This window comes from Malus domestica, chromosome 17 (assembly GCF_042453785.1).
Source record: "Malus domestica chromosome 17, GDT2T_hap1".
NCBI lineage: Eukaryota > Viridiplantae > Streptophyta > Magnoliopsida > Rosales > Rosaceae > Malus > Malus domestica.
In genome coordinates, this window is record NC_091677.1 from 2,187,911 (window position 1) to 2,203,942 (window position 16,032).

Sequence of the window (16,032 nt, forward strand, 5' to 3'; positions counted from 1 at the left end):
ATTCTAGACAAATTTCTTTGGAATACATGTTGGTGTGTTAGAAAGAACCTTAATATTAAGTGAAAAACAAACACTATTATTGATCTACTTCTAGTTAAAGACTGGATCCACGCGAGCTAGGTTAAGATCGAATGTGGTAAACAAACACAATGCTTCCGATGTTAATTTGTGAGTCTAATTTTGGCATAGTTGGTGCCTGCAGTTTTTTATACAAGCAATATTAAAAAGAAAAAAAAAAGTCAGAAACCAACTATTGAATGCACAAAATGGTGTTAAACTACTTAAACTATAAACTCTTTTCAATAAACTTGATTTAATTGATGTTGATCGAACAATGAACACAGTGAAAGCGAGAAAAGAAACATCTCGTCTCTCACCATATGGGCTCCCTTTCCCTTTTCCCTATCCATGCATTGTATCAGGTCTATTACAAGTGTGAACAAAACAAATGGACCACCGGTGGTTGTGTGGTATATTCTTATTCCCAACTTTTTTTGCCTCATCAATTGCAAAAAATTAACAATACTCTGCCACTTATAGGCTTATAGCCTTTAGCTCCAATTCAACAGATGTTTAAAATTGGCTGTCAATTATCCAAAGTATTATAGCCTTACTCTATTAAATATTTCTCACAACTTTCATATCTACTGTCAGTAATCAGAGTCTGCAAATTTTCCAAGGGACAGACAGACACACATGGCAGCACTGTAAAAATTTTGACTTCTTCACCCCCTAAACAAAGATATTTTAACCTTAATTAATTATATATATCTACTGCTTGCGAATTTCAGGTCCTTGCCCATTATAACATGGACAAAGATTGTCTGCTCTTCATTTTCGATGTACTTCTCGTATCATTTTGTTTATGTGGTTAGTATTATTTTGTTTATGTGGTTACGATTAAATCATGTTAATATTTTATATTATTATTTATTTTTATTTTATTATATTTATAAAAATATAATATAAAATATTAACATGTTTTAACCGTAATCACATAAAATAGGAGATACCGGAAATGAAGGCAGACAATCCTTGTCCTTATAACATTGCAAGTCTATACAGTACTACTGTCACAGTCACTGTCTGAATTCTGCAGAAAAGCTACAGTAAGTCGCACAGATGATGCCTACTCTCTATGAATTAGGATCCACAAAACAAAAGGGATTGTTTGCCTTGCCCATGTGATGATAGAAGATTATTGAAGGGTACCCTGCATCCTTCACAGATCATCATTTTAAGTGTCGGACCCATTTTTCTTAACCATTATTTGGATTTTTACAAAAATCTACCGATGTTCTCGTTAAAAAAAACGATTATGAGACTGAAATTTATGGCAAAAAAAGTAAATGAAGACTTGAAATATACTCTAAGAAAATACATAAGGTATTTGAAGTTAACGAAAAATTTTGTAAAATCAAGCGCTGTGTCGTTAAGGATTTATACACCGATCCTATTTATTGGAATAAAATTTTCTTGTTGTATTTACCATATCCTTTTACTAATCATCAAGTCCCTTTCGACATCCGAATCAAGTGGCTATCCCCCCAAAGTTTCTATATGCATGCTTCAGGGTTACTATTCTTGGTCTTGTTTTGAATAGAGCAAATCTTCGGTAGGGCAACACTCATAAAGAGAGTAAAAATAGTGAGATCTGATATGACCATCAAAATACCGTGTCTTTGTTTTTGTGAGAGCAGCCGGACAATACCTTAGGGCAGCTAGGCCACATGTATTGTCCGACTATCCTAAGGTATTGTTCATTTGAATTGATTCTAGAAAACTTTAACGAAAAGTCTTTGGTATTGTTCACTTTAATGAAAAATCACATTTTTACACTAAAAAATCAATCACGGTACTATTTACTTTACTCTTTATTTTGTTCTTATCGTTAAAACTCAAAATTTTCAAACCATTTTCATTAGTTTTCCCTTGATTCTACCCTTGGAATTTTGATTCTTTAAGCAATAGTAACATTGTCCCGTGCACATGCATATTTTTAACTGATGTTGATGCTTGCAGCTGGGGGAGGTTTCATTAGAGCACTAGTAGCTGCTCATGGTTCGACAGTAGTACGTTTATATTTGAATAGCACTAGCAGTAGGCACAAAGATTTTGATGTCGGGTTTTTGCTTTTACACCAAAGATTGTCTAATCTTTTCATTTTACCTACATTATTGGGATAAGATTTCCATGGTATGGTATATATTTACAGGACGACTGTGTGCAATATCTGCATACGTACTGTGACAATCGCACTCTTTGACATGTGAGAGTGCGGTTAAACTTCTCTGTCACGGATAAACCTCCATCTATGCACCTCTCGTTCTCTCGTAGTGAAAGTTGATGAGAGACTTAGAGAAGGAGAGTACCATTCTCGTGACAGGAAATATTGTAGACGATGACACAACAAAAGCCATAGGTTAATGAGAAAAATGACATGAAAAGAAGACTTCATATGTGATATGTCTCTCATTTAGCAATGCAAAAAGTAGCACGCGTAACAGAAGAAAGTGTCAAAAAAACGTCGTAATCGTTCTATTTTGGGGTATTGAGATAGCTCTTATCCCAGGTCATGTCCATCGCTCTCCAGATGTTTGGGCCACCACAAACCGCCCAAAAAGTGATCCCAAAGGCCCAACATCAAGAATTGACAAGCCAGCCTTCGTTCGGCCGAATCAAATCGCAGTCTCTTTGACAGACTGATTAGACATTTGCATCAAAGCTTACATGGAACACATTCATGGATTGAGATCACCTGATCTCACACTCTAAAGAGACAGACTCAATCATCCGGATCATTTAATTTAAATCTTGCAGTTTCCATTAGTCTCATCCTATTAGCTTATTTCACACTCAAAATCACATCCTCATCTCTCTCTCCAACGCCCTTCTCTCTCTCTTAAACAGTTCAGATTACTGGATCATCAACTCTAAAGTGTGAGATCCAAAGAGGATCTCAATCCCACATTCACCACCAAGACGTTCTAGGATGTCAATAAGTCACCATGGCAAATCCTCAAGCATTCAAGTCGGCTAAGAGCAGAGAATCTTGGGTATGATTGTATGCACTGGCGGAGCGACTTTAAAGGCTACCTTAGGTTATATCCCAAGTAGCTTTCGATGAAAAATAAATTTTTTATTGATCTTGAAATGTGACCCATTATATATTTAGTTATTAATCCTAATTTTCTTGTTTTAATTATATACTACAGATTACAAGCTATCTCTTTTTCTTATATCCTTTCTCTCATCGCTTCTTGTACATGTACAAATTTGAATTTATTTGAATTTTAACACGTATTAATTAAATAACGAAAATTCTTGGCTCACCTTGTGAAATATTTCTTAAGCTAGCTAATACTATGAAAAACACAATAACAAGTTTCTTGCTTGATAAAGATTTAATCGTTAAGCTAACCCACCCGGTAAAAAATTTCTAGCCCGTATGAGTGATACATAATCAGACTTGTTAGACTATCGGATAAGAAGTTGTCATGAAGTTATCATGTTAACACGAATGGAGTCTGATTAATAAAAAATACAAAGGGTGTGTATGATGCTGTGAGAGAAAGTGCGGCAGGAGAAGGGGCTATTGCTTTACCCAAGTTTGGGGTCCCCACTTAGCGATATTCCAAGTAATACAGTGACCTTAAGCATGCCCAATGAACAGTAGGAGAGGCCTCTAGAGATCATCCCGGTGCTTATAACACCGGTAATATACCTTCATGATCAACTCAAAGAACGTTTAAGCAATGATTAAAACCAATACAAAGATTAATCAAGTCAATACCACCAAAATTACAAGTGCTACTCTGGTGTTTGGCAAGTCGTGCTCCACCCACCAACATGCACATAAACAACTAGAGAAATATAATTCAGCATTTCTCTTGCACTGATTCCTTATCTGTAGATGCCTCCATCCTTTGAAGATTCTTTCTTTGCCCGTAGTCCGGGTCTTTTAGGACTTCCCCTTCTTTATAAGTCGTGAGGGACGCTTAAAATGAGTGTTGAATCTTCAGTCTATCAGCATAAGTGCCTCCTTAACAAATTTTCCGGCGTTCTGTTTCTAGCCAGACCGCCAGTTCATGAAATCCTAACATGCATTTCCTCCCCAACTTCGGCAAATATTTCATCCACCCTTTTAAAAAGAAGAATCTATTCATACCTCTCAAATATGAATTTTCAAAACAGAAGTAAAAAGTCTGAACTGAACTTAGACACCGAGATCATTCTTACCTGTGAGCATCTATATTCACCTCTGCAATCCACGTCGTTAGATAAACCTGAAAAATCAAATTGATTTAGAGGTACTGAAATCCATGAAGGGAAATACCTAGCTTTGATAATTTATTATTCGAGTATAATGTGTGATTCCATTCTATTTCACTTTGATGAATAAGTGAATAACTATTTCAAACATGTTATGAATTATCTGTGTCAGTCTCAGCTCTTAAAATCAATAAAAGAAATCTTTTCAGAGCGACCCGTATCCATCATGCTATATATCCTGACTAGGAACTTCCACATGTATTGGCGAATATAAGATAATGAGAAACAATTTGAGCACAAACATATTTTTCGGGATTACCAATTGCATTAATCAATAGCACCCATACCTGCAAAACATCATGATCTGGCTGCTGATTACATCGTGCAGCTGGCATTTCGAATTTCTGATCATCCAATCTTGGATAGATTGGCTTACAAGTCTCCTCACCATATAAGTTGCATATACTCAACTCACCAAATTCTCCCGGATAAAGCTCATCCGACCAATCCAAACTGTTTACTGTTGGAACGTCACAACTAATTGAAAGTAATTCCACTACAACCAAACGCTGCACTGACAAAACAACACAAAGACATAACATGTAACATAGAACATGCAGAAATTTGACCAGATACCGTAGCAGCCCAGGAGTGACAACTTACCTTCAAATTTAGCTCCAATATAAACATCTGGACAAGCTCCTCCGCCAGTTTTTCTGAGATTGTTTCCACAATCAAAGTTTAGAATCATATGAAACTTATAGGATCTTAGCTTTACGCTTTTTTTTTACTGATTTAGCTGGCTGTTTAGTGTTTTACCAACCGTGCAATACCAAAGGGCATTGTTGCTAGTAAAGGCAGGTTTGGTCAAAGGACCTCTGATATACTCTATTTCTCTAGCTGTCTTAACCTCTATTCTATTGTCTTTTGTCACTTGAGATTTTGCATAGTACCCTTTACATCTCAAACTAGTTAAAAAATGTTGGATGACCAGAGAAACTCATCACAAAAGTGGAATCTCTGAACCACGAACATGTTCATGTAGATTTGCAAGATGAAGCAGTGAAAAAGCACTCCCCATTGTGACAGAAAAAAATGCATAGACTCGAACTAAAACCAAGCATACGCACATTATCAATCAATATCACATGAAAAGATGTAAGAGGGTCTTTAATTTAACGAACCAAAGCAAGAGATGGACCAAAATGCAAAGACTGGAATTCCGCCACCATATCCGGGATCATTCTTATCTTCAGAACAGCCAGAAGATTGTACGAGTGGATTATTGGTTGCCCCCTTGACAAAGCATCTCATGGATCTACTAGTTTGGACCATGTGAGTTACAACTGAAACCTGGAGATAATAGTGATTAAACAAACAAAATAAAAAAACGAAAGCACCAAACGATCTCTTTAAAAAATGAAAATCCTTACTTCATTCAATATGCAACTATACATCATAAAAATTGATAACCGCCCGAGAAATCAAACCATACATGTTATTAAGTAACTTATAAGTCCAAATTGCTTATATGAATCAGTCTGACATGATCCTGAAAACTCATATGTTGTATTGACATTCATCTAAAATTAATGTCGTCGACGTTTTGAGTCAATACAAACCACATGATGTCTATTTCAGATAACACAATTTACCAAAAATACTAGTAAAATGATGAAGATGCATACCATGTCCTTGTACGACGATAAAAGTCCGCTTCGATGAAGCTCCTGAAACGAAATTAAGAAAGTATTACAACACAAGAGCAATGCTTATCACGATCAATGTTGCAAGAGTTGTAAAAGCGGTAGTGTAAAGGGCTAAAAGCTGCTTGCTTGTTAACATTACCTGCCGCTTAAATAATTTATGGCAAGCTTTCTTTCGTATATTAGGCATATCACTCAGAACTCCCAACTCCATTGAAGGCATGTATCTGAAGCAAAACGCGCACGCACACACAGAGAGTCAGTCAGTCGCTCTCTCACCCTGAACAATTGAAGCTCTAAGCAAAAAGCATGAAAATTTGAAACTTTAACAAACAAAAGCATGGTAATTTAAGCGTGAAATTGAATTCCAAACATGCCCCAGAAAATAAAATGTTTACAGAAGCAGTAAAACACTTACTTGAGAGAAAGATACGAGTTTACGAGAGAGGTGGCGTGTGATCTTGCAGTGGAAGAAGAAGAAGCCCATTGCTGTCTGTAAGAAGCTAACTTGGGCCATTGATTTCTCAGGTTTCTCTGCGCGGTGGGCCTCCACAGCCTCGCCGTTGATGCTAGTGCCGGTGACGGTGAGGGGCTTTGGGGTGCTGGGTTCTCTGGTTTTGGAGTATAAGGAGAGGAATAAGAAGAAGAAGAAGGAGTTGCTGGGCATGGAGTTTCCATTGCTGGGTTTTCAGCTGGATTCGCCATTGCAGGTGAGGGGCGAAGGCGGCGTAGGGGGAAGTGTGTCCTCCGACGCACGTGAGTCGTGGCACGCTTGGAGTGCCAAATATGACAAACCACTGTGGGGTTCGTTCGCGAATATGAAAAATATACAATGTCGTTTATACCCTCATTGATAACGCAGAACAGCAAGGGCAGTATTGACTTTCAAGTCACATTTCAGCTCAAACTCACTCAAATTGAAAGATGATGTGTTTTTTCATCAGCTTTTCGCATGTAAAATTTTGAAAGCTTTTGATAACATGACAGTTCTCAGACCTTGAAGAATTTTCAACAGTAAACTTATCGTAGTCCCAACCGTCATTTTACTCACTTTCACTACTGAGCGAGTGTAATTATTTGGCCTGAAATACAGCTTTGGGCTATGAATAAGTAATCTGATTTGAAAAGCCATAATTCACAGTCCAATAATGATTTCTCGGGTCAGTAAGCTTTCAACGCAAGAAAGTACTTGTCGTTCGAGTCCCTATAGAAGTATGACTATGAAAGGATAAAGCTCAAGCGTGGTTCGGTCGAGTCCTAGATGAATAAGAATTACCGAGGAAAGGATTCTAATAAAATGCGAATTATCCAAAGAATCATAATTCATGTTTGATCAGATAAGATGAATCATGTGCATAATGGGACTAGGCTCAGAATCCTTATTCAAATCAAAGAAGCCGAGACTGAATAAATATTGAATCTCCACTAAGAAAGGGATAATTAGGGAATATCCAGGTAAATGCTGAGTAGGCACAATCCTATCAAGATTCTACCTCAACATGCCTATTTATAATGAGTCATCCCTATACATAGAAGAGGTTGTGTAACGTGAGAAGCCCTTTCAACTCAACAAACAACTCAAAACGCGGCTACACAAAAACACTAATTATCCTAACCTTCTAGTCAACACGTCTTCAGTTTGAATAAGTAAACAACATTGTATTGACAACCGGCGATATCTTTAATTTGAATAAATAAACAGCACTGGAGCCGGAGCCAGAACCAGACGATTTAGCAGCACCTTCTATCTGGACAAGTATACAATACTGCTTTTGGCTGATTGGTTATCTATCCAAATCTCGTATGGTGAAGAGTTATCTATTATTTCGCTCAAAGAGGTGACTTTATTAACTTCTCATCAAAGTGAAGCGTTCTATGATTGGTTACTCCCAGGTGCATTTCATAGTTCAACATTCAGACGACTGAACCACGTTCATCATATAAACACTCATCTCCTTTGAGCATCTTTGCCCTTTCAACATGATATTGATTCCACACACTTATATTCTCACCAATATAACTGAAGCAGCTGAACCCAGCGTACAAGATCATGAACTTCACAGTGAATTAGTCACCTTGTCTTTAGGTTCTAGAACCCTAGGTCAAGAGGCATTCCTTCCTTGGGCGTAGTTGCTCAGGTGCAGAAGTCTGCAGTGCATTCGACACTGCCACCTCATCTATTCTACTCACTCGACCGAGCTTGGTCGCATTCACTACAAGAACGTAGTTAACTCAATAATTATTCGCTTGCATGTCACGTAAGCCTTATAATTTTTAAAGTGAACAATAACACAAAATGATTTTACAAAGAAAATTAATTAGAGCATAACGAATAAATAGATGAATTGATTCACGTGTATGCTAATGCTATATGTTCTATGTAGAGCAAGTATGTGGATTTTCTGTTTTTTTTTTTTTTTTTTTTGCATGTGAACATTGGATTCCATTTTTTATGAGTTTAATTATTTTTTGTTCGAAATTTATGAGTTGAAAACTTGAAACTGAAATTGCATTTCCCCACTAAAAAAATAAATTAAAAATAAAAAAAGGTATGATATTCATGGTATATTAGATGGGACTATGATTCTCTCTCCTCCTCTTTCCATCCCCTTCAAAATAAAAAATAAAAAAAGTAATGATATTCATGGTATATTTTTATACCATATTGTTATACCATCGGGACTAGGATTCTCTCCCTTCCTCTTTTCATCCACTTCCATCATCTCCTCTCACATTCTCTTATTTTGTTTTTTTCTTGCTATAAAAAACTAATATAAGATATTAACGTGGCTTAACCATGACCGTTCAACTAGGAGAGAAGGGAAGGGGAGCGAAAAAAAGAGGGGAGATAATCATACTCCCCTTATGTGGCATCTGATGAAGACAGCCATATCATTTGAAAAAATTGCAAAACCCAAGGAAATGATGGAAAAAAAACCCCTCGTATATCATAATCATCATTTAATTATGATATACGATGGTATGAAAATATGGCACAAAAATATGATATGAAAATGTGGCATAAAAACATTGTATAAATAACATTACTCAAATAAAAAAAGCAATTCGGTGCACTTATATAGCACGCACAGACAAACTCGAGAGAGCAACGCCCGTTCATAAAACAGCAGGCAACAAAACAAAGTGGCAGAACCAACACCAAATATGGGAGAGATTTTTCAGTAGACCGTCACACAGAATGGTATGCCACGTGTCGTTATATAAATGATAAAATATATGTGTTGAAAAGTTAATAACTTAAAAAATAAAATTTCTCGTCATTTACATAAAAACACGTATTGTATTATCCATCACAACTAAAAATTTCTTCAAATATGGCAACAAAGATTCCTCTACAACGCCCGTTCGGTAATATATAATTTTTGGTTTTTCTAATTTCCAAAAGCTGCACTGAAACAGTGAAACTTGTTCCTCATGCAAAGCCCCAACTCACCCTCTCAAACCTTACGTGTCACCGCCTCCTCTCATATAAAACCACCACCTCGCCACCTCCTCTTTCTGCATCTCTATCCTTCCACTACAGTTCTCCAAGCTCTCTTCTCTTAAACTCTCGCTCTCCACCCACCTCTCGTCAACAATGGCAGACCGTCCTCAGCCTCACCATATCCAAGTTCGCCCCGTCCAGCCGCGCTATGGCGAGCACGAGTACGGTGAACATGGAGGATTTGGTGACGGTGGCCCCTCAGCCGGCCAAGTTCTTGCAGTGATAACCGGCCTTCCATTAGGTGGAACCCTACTAGCGCTTGCTGGTCTCACTCTCCTGGGGACAGTCATTGGTGCTCTCGTTGCGACCCCGCTCTTCATCATCTTCAGCCCGGTTCTTGTCCCTGCTCTTTTCGTCATCGGGCTTGCTGTCACCGGATTTCTGACCTCCGGGGCTTTTGGGCTGACTGGGCTGTCGGCGCTGTCTTGGATCACCAACTACCTCAGGAGGACACCCGTAGTGCCGGAGACCCTGGACGAGGCGAAGAGGCGCGCGGCGGAAATGGGAGAGTACGTGGGGCAGAAGACAAAGGAAGTTGGCCAGGACATCCAGAGTAAGTCCCACGAAACAAAGAGGCAAACCGGACATACTGAAAGCCGTTGAAGGGAATGAAAGGGAAGATATTTGAAGAGGTTTTCGACTTTTACGAACGAGGTTGCTTGTATATGAAAATGGAAGGGAAATAATGTTGTAAAACCTCTGTGGTTTTTTCTGTAATTTGATGTACGTAGCTGGCAACCTGTAGACTGGCAGTTCTTGTGTGTGTTTGCATTGTTTTGTTTATCGTATACTCTCCAATCTATTGTTGTGGAAATTTTCAGGTCGACGGGCCGAGGGCCCATTCTAACAACACCGATACTGTCCCCACTTAACCACCTGCACAATCCTCAGGTGTGGGGTTTTATCACAAAAGGCCTCGATGTTAGTTAGAGATGGGTATTTCTATTTAAAGCATTATTTTCTTCTCCCTCTGTCCGATGTGGGACTGAGGGTTCCAACACTCCCACGCACGTGAGACCCCACTTATGGGTCACACGTGAATTTCCACACATCGGCAACCACGTGGAGCCATGTCGGGACTCACCCAATCACGCGGGGCCAATGGGGACCCACCCAAACACGTGGCATCTTTGGCCTACGTGGACAATCGCGCGGGGCCAAAGGGGACCCACCCAATCACGTGGCAGTACGGGCCCGCCTCCTGGCTCTGATACCATGTGGAAATTTTCAGGTCGACGGGCCGAGGGCCCATTCTAACAACACCGATACTGTCCCCACTTAACCACCTGCACAATCCTCAGGTGTGGGGTTTTATCACAAAATGCCTCGATGTTAGTTAGAGATGGGTATTTCTATTTAAAGCATTATTTTCTTCTCCCTCTGTCCGATGTGGGACTGAGGGTTCCAACAATTGTATTGCAAATATCCGTTTGTGCACTTTCTCTCTCTCGATCGATCGAATCTATGGCGACAATGGATGAACCCGTCCGATTTCCGAGCTAGATAAATATAGAGAACCAATAACTCCTCTGAAACCACAATTAAGAAGTTTTATATGTCATGTTACATTTAAATTTGAACTCATTACATTATGCTAGACTATACTCTTATGCTACAAATGAATACAAAATTCGAGAAGTTATCGGAACCTGATGGAATCGGTTTTCCGGTGGTACGGCAGACCAAAGGGTTTTCATTGAGGAGGATGCTCGGATTCGGCACCACCAGCTTCGGTCTCCATGTGAGTAGGTTCGTTTGCTTCGTTAGGTATCCAAAACTGAGAACGCTTGATGCAGCGGCGAACATGGCTCTGCGAGGAGCCCACTTCAAGCACAATGGAACTCCGATGTGACTGTCCCAGCATGCCACCTACAAAGAATACCAATTGATAAGAGTCCATATTCGATAAGTTTATCTCACCATTATTCGATTTAAACCGACTCCTTTCACATGGTTTCATCACGTAAGGGTTTCTGAGAAATTCAAGCAACTAAGGGCTATTTGGTATCTTACTTAAATTTTTTTGTCATTTCTCAAAAACATTTCTTAAGAACATCTCTCTTGAAACAATTTTCTTTAAGATTTAAAACTTGATTGGTTTGCGATTTAAATTTTTTAAATCTTACTACTTAAATTAGACAAAGAGATATAAAAGAAGGGGTCGTAGGAGAGAAATAGACAAAGAGATCTAAAAAAGAGATCTAAAAAGAGGGGTCGTAGGAGAGGGAGAAAGAGGAGGAGATAGGAGGAAAGAAAGTAAGAGATGATTGAATGAAAGAGAAAGAAGAGAGATGATCAAACGAGATAGAGAGGAAGATGAGTGAGAGAAAGAACCGAGAGAATGAAGAGAGCGGATTGAAGGAGATTGAAGGAGAGATGAAAAAGGTAAAAAAAAAAGGAGAGAGAGAGAGAGATTTGGAGTGAGAGGGGAGGATGGAAAGAAAAGAAATGAATGACTTTAAGTTTAAAAACTCTAAAAATTCACTTTTTATGTTTTTATATAATGAATTATATTTTTTAGTTACGTTTTGAGTTCAGGTTTTGAAAATAGTCTTACCAAACAAATTTTTTAAGACATAAAACTTGAAAATAGTTTTTAAGTTTAAAAAGTTGAATTCAAGTAGAGTATCAAACATGCAAAATACGCAATTTTTCGGAGATAAACCCCGAAATACTAGCATCTAAAGTGATATTCAGTAAAACGTATGGATCCTACTGCCTTAAATTACAATTAACGACAACAAGCATTTCTATATGATAAACGTATGAGTTCCAAATCCTTATGTTAAAGTAAAGTTCAAGGATCCAAACCTCTCTTTATGTCCTTTGAAGTAGCGAAGGCATAGATTATCATAGATTGACAGATAACGCAGTGATTCTGGTACAGAAACAGACGGAATCATTAAGAAAACAATGCCACAGAAATTAGAAGCTAAATAATGAATGAAAAGTTATAAAAAAATATTAAAAAAAAAGTCACCTGCGGGGAGAGATTTTTCAATGTGACCGGCACATAAGGTGGTATACCACGTGTCACTATACAAATAGTGGGATTTGTGTGTCAAAAAGTTAATAACTTAAAAAATAAAATTTTTCATCACTTACATAAAAACATATGGTGTACCATCCTTATTCCAGTCACAATTAAAAATCTCTCAACCTTCGGTGGTATCTAGAGGAAAATGATCCTCTCCGGATCCTCTTTGTGGGAATCCGGGGAATCCATCAATCACACCGTTCATCGTACATCGTACGGTCAATTTCGTTAGATACTATTTATATTTAATTTTAAATTTAAAATGATTTCTAACCGTGCGATGTACGATAAACGACAGTAATTGATGGATCAATCGGATCCTCGCAAAGAGTATCCGTAGAGGATCTTTTCCGTATCCAGATGGCATTTTGAAGAGCGTGTAACAGAACTTGGGTGATGGCCGCCTGATGCGTAAAGCATATACGATCTCCTCTATGTTTCTTATGAATTGTGGTCTTTATCAACCTGAAGTTCATGAATAAAACATAAATTTCAGATTAAAGGAAACAACTTGAAAGTGGACCAGCACTAAGTATACTCAGTTCCATGCACAAAGACATGCTCATCGTTTAATATATATCAATGAAATCCCGCTACAACAAACCATGGCATGGAACACGCTAAGAGACCATACATCGCTGATAACAGCGGTATATCAAAGCAATGCAATCAAACCAGCACACAAATATTACTACGGTCGTGCAGTCCAACATTCAACTCCAAACAAACAAATACATATTTCTTCAATTAACAACATCAGGGCGAGGGCGAGCCTTGGTGCACCAGAAAGGTTGCTCTCTTGTGATCTAAAGGTTACGGGTTCGAGTAGTTAAAACAGTCTCTTTGCAAAGTAAAAATAAGGCTACGTAGATAGACGTGGCTCCAAATCCTCGCGAAGCGGGAAACCTTGTTGACTTGGGTTCGCTCTTTAACAACAACATGATCCAATTTGACAAGATAAAACCGTCTTGAGCAAATATTCCAATGTAAAAAACAAACTCATCAACCGCTCGAATCAAGGCACACTGTATACCATTCTTCCGGTTATGCAAAAAATTCAAGATTACGATAACTGATCGAAGAACGAATTAGGCATGAAAAAAGGGCGGGAAGTGGAGCTAACGAAGTCCGAGAATATGGCGCTAATGGCCATGCTGCGCGCCGTTTCGTCGTCGAACTCTGTCATCGACGTCTTCATCCTTGTGACGGGAGGCCACGGAGTCTCGCTCGAGTTCGTACTTTGTCGGGTTTATAAACGGGGAACGATATTTCAAACCCGAATCTTTATGTGGACGTGGACGTTCTAAAAATGGGCCGAATTATTTGGGTAAAGCGAGGGTGCATTGGGCCCAGCTCTGCGGACCTAAGTTGTAATTTAACACGGCAACACGTTTCTGTGCCTAAATGACGATCATGCATGGTAGATGGTACCATTGTCGACAAATATTTCATGAAGTACTTTGAAAATGAAAATTATATGAAGTTATTTAACAACACAAACACAGATTTATTTTACAAAATCGAAAATAAATATTGAGTTGGACTTCAACTATTTTTTTTTTTTTATCATTGAATGCATATAAAGTGAGATGAAAATTGTGTTAAATCTAAACGTTTATGATTAATTATCACTTTTGCCTCGTTTATGTTAAGATATTTGAGGAAACTGAAAAAAGAATTAAAAGATTAGAAAGTTGGAATTCAAGACAATCCGGCCAATCGCTAATCCCCAATTGCCCTTACACCTTCCTCCCTCCCCTACAACACAGTGACTGTCCCATATGTCTTGATGCGCACATCATTTGCGGAATTCCCGTAGTAGCTTCTTTGTCGCACACCTTTCTCTGTCCCATAACTTACATGACTGTCCCTAACCCATAAATCCTTAAGGTACATCTATCCAATCCAAAATGATTGTCCCAAAATCTTTGATCTTCAATGCCTTGCACATTCTTACCTCCAATGCACTTTCTTCATCGCAAAAACTCCATTAGTGTCCATGTCCCAAAAATTATTATTATCCACCATTATTGTCATCCAACCTATATTTTTGTTCTACGAGCTTGTACCAACAAGAAACGCACGGTGATCATAATTTATGGGAAAGAATGTTTTCTTATGGCATGGTGGGATGAATTCCATGATAATACCACCTGCTAAGTGAGAAATTTATTGTTTTCACTCCACGAGCAAGGGAAACATTATCGAGGATTTACAAAAACTATTTGCTATTGTTGTCCTGGTAAACTTTGAGTTCATTGTAAACTATTTGCTATATGATGACGTGACATTATTGTTGAAGTGCTTCAGGATCTTACAAATGTAGCTACAAGAGGCAGGTGATTGTGGAGCTTCAACGGTGCTGTTGGGGCGTAGATGTTGCCGTGAATAGTTTGGTTGTCATGGTGATGGTTTCACTACTTTGGTAACCAATATGGATAATGTTAGAACTTTATCCTAAAACATATAGACAACCAAACAAATAAATATAAAATAACCCCATAATTTAGGAAGTTTAATATTAGTTACATGGGTTCATAGTAACATTCGTGCGATTGGCAAGAATACAAGGTTGCCACACACTCTACTCTTCACTCTTCAGTGATCAATCCAATGATCTGGAGATAATTCACACAAACAAGTATAAAGATAATCTCCTAATTGGCCATCACAAGTGCTCACTACTAATACTAGCACAAGCCCACAAGTTTAGATCTGCCACAAAATACGGTAAACACAAAGAACCTAAACTAGACACACGTAATATCATCACCAACAAGCAAGACCACATCCAATCATCGCTAACAAGCGATGCCACGTCACTCGCTAGATGAGACGTTATGATGCGGTAGAAACAAAACTAATGAAGGTTTTTATGTTAGTATAAGAATGAAATTGCCATAGAACCAATATGAACAAGCGAAAAAAAAATACAACACTAGCCCTTCAAGAAAAAAAAAAGAAAAAAGAAAAAAAAAGGGAAAATTAGAATGCCCTACATCTTTTCTATAGTTGTTAGATTAAACATGCATCCCTTTTAAAGATTTGATTAAGGTGCTTTGATCAATTGCCACCTCAATAATTTTCTATTTATTTAATTTCCATATCATTAATTTTCCTTAATTTAAATGCATTTATATAGAGGCATAAGGTAGCTTAGCAACTAATTGCCTATAATATAGGAATTTAATTTCGTCAATCCTCTTCTACACATTAAATGATATTTTTTTAATAAAATAAAATAAAAAATTAATTAACTAATTCCTCATTTCCTTATTATCAGTATTTAAAAAAAAATATCTTTCTATTAAAAATGTCTCAATAAAAATCTTCAATACATATTTTTTTCACGTATAGATATATAAAAAATATACTTAAAACTTATGGTACATTTGAAAACAAAAGTATCAACTGTTGGTATGTTTAGATTTCAAATGTACCGAGAAACCAAATGTACCATAAAACCAAATGTACCCATTATTATGTAACCCTTTTGGTACATTTAGATTTCA

General features: G+C 37.7%; 2 protein-coding genes across 2 annotated transcripts; one reads left to right on the plus strand and one right to left on the minus strand.

Annotated features, from left to right (window-relative positions):
* Positions 1–3,692: 3,692 nt before the first annotated feature.
* On the minus strand, positions 3,693–6,761 carry LOC103404302 (uncharacterized). Its single transcript, XM_008343199.4, has 8 exons — positions 6,397–6,761; positions 6,121–6,205; positions 5,961–6,002; positions 5,457–5,625; positions 4,936–4,988; positions 4,620–4,841; positions 4,240–4,286; positions 3,693–4,141 (listed from the first exon to the last, which is right to left on the minus strand). The coding sequence occupies exons 1-8, from the start codon at positions 6,681–6,683 to the stop codon at positions 4,087–4,089; spliced, it is 960 nt and encodes a 319-aa protein (XP_008341421.1). The 5' UTR covers positions 6,684–6,761; the 3' UTR covers positions 3,693–4,086.
* Positions 6,762–9,396: 2,635 nt separating this feature from the next.
* Positions 9,397–10,298, plus strand: LOC103404303 (oleosin Ara h 10.0102). The gene has a single exon (XM_008343200.3). It carries the CDS (start codon positions 9,577–9,579, stop codon positions 10,084–10,086), a length of 510 nt encoding a protein of 169 aa, XP_008341422.1. The 5' UTR covers positions 9,397–9,576; the 3' UTR covers positions 10,087–10,298.
* Positions 10,299–16,032: the final 5,734 nt, after the last annotated feature.

Coding starts and splice junctions, on each gene's coding strand:
- LOC103404302 (XM_008343199.4), bottom strand. CDS start 6,683: ATGGCGAATCCAGCTGAAAACCCAGCAATGGAAACTCCATGCCCAGCA. Junction 6,206..6,396: donor AACTCGTATCTTTCTCTCAA/GTAAGTGTTTTA, acceptor GTTTTGCTTCAG/ATACATGCCTTCAATGGAGT. Junction 4,989..5,456: donor TTGGTCCATCTCTTGCTTTG/GTTCGTTAAATT, acceptor AAACAATCTCAG/AAAAACTGGCGGAGGAGCTT.
- LOC103404303 (XM_008343200.3), top strand. CDS start 9,577: ATGGCAGACCGTCCTCAGCCTCACCATATCCAAGTTCGCCCCGTCCAG.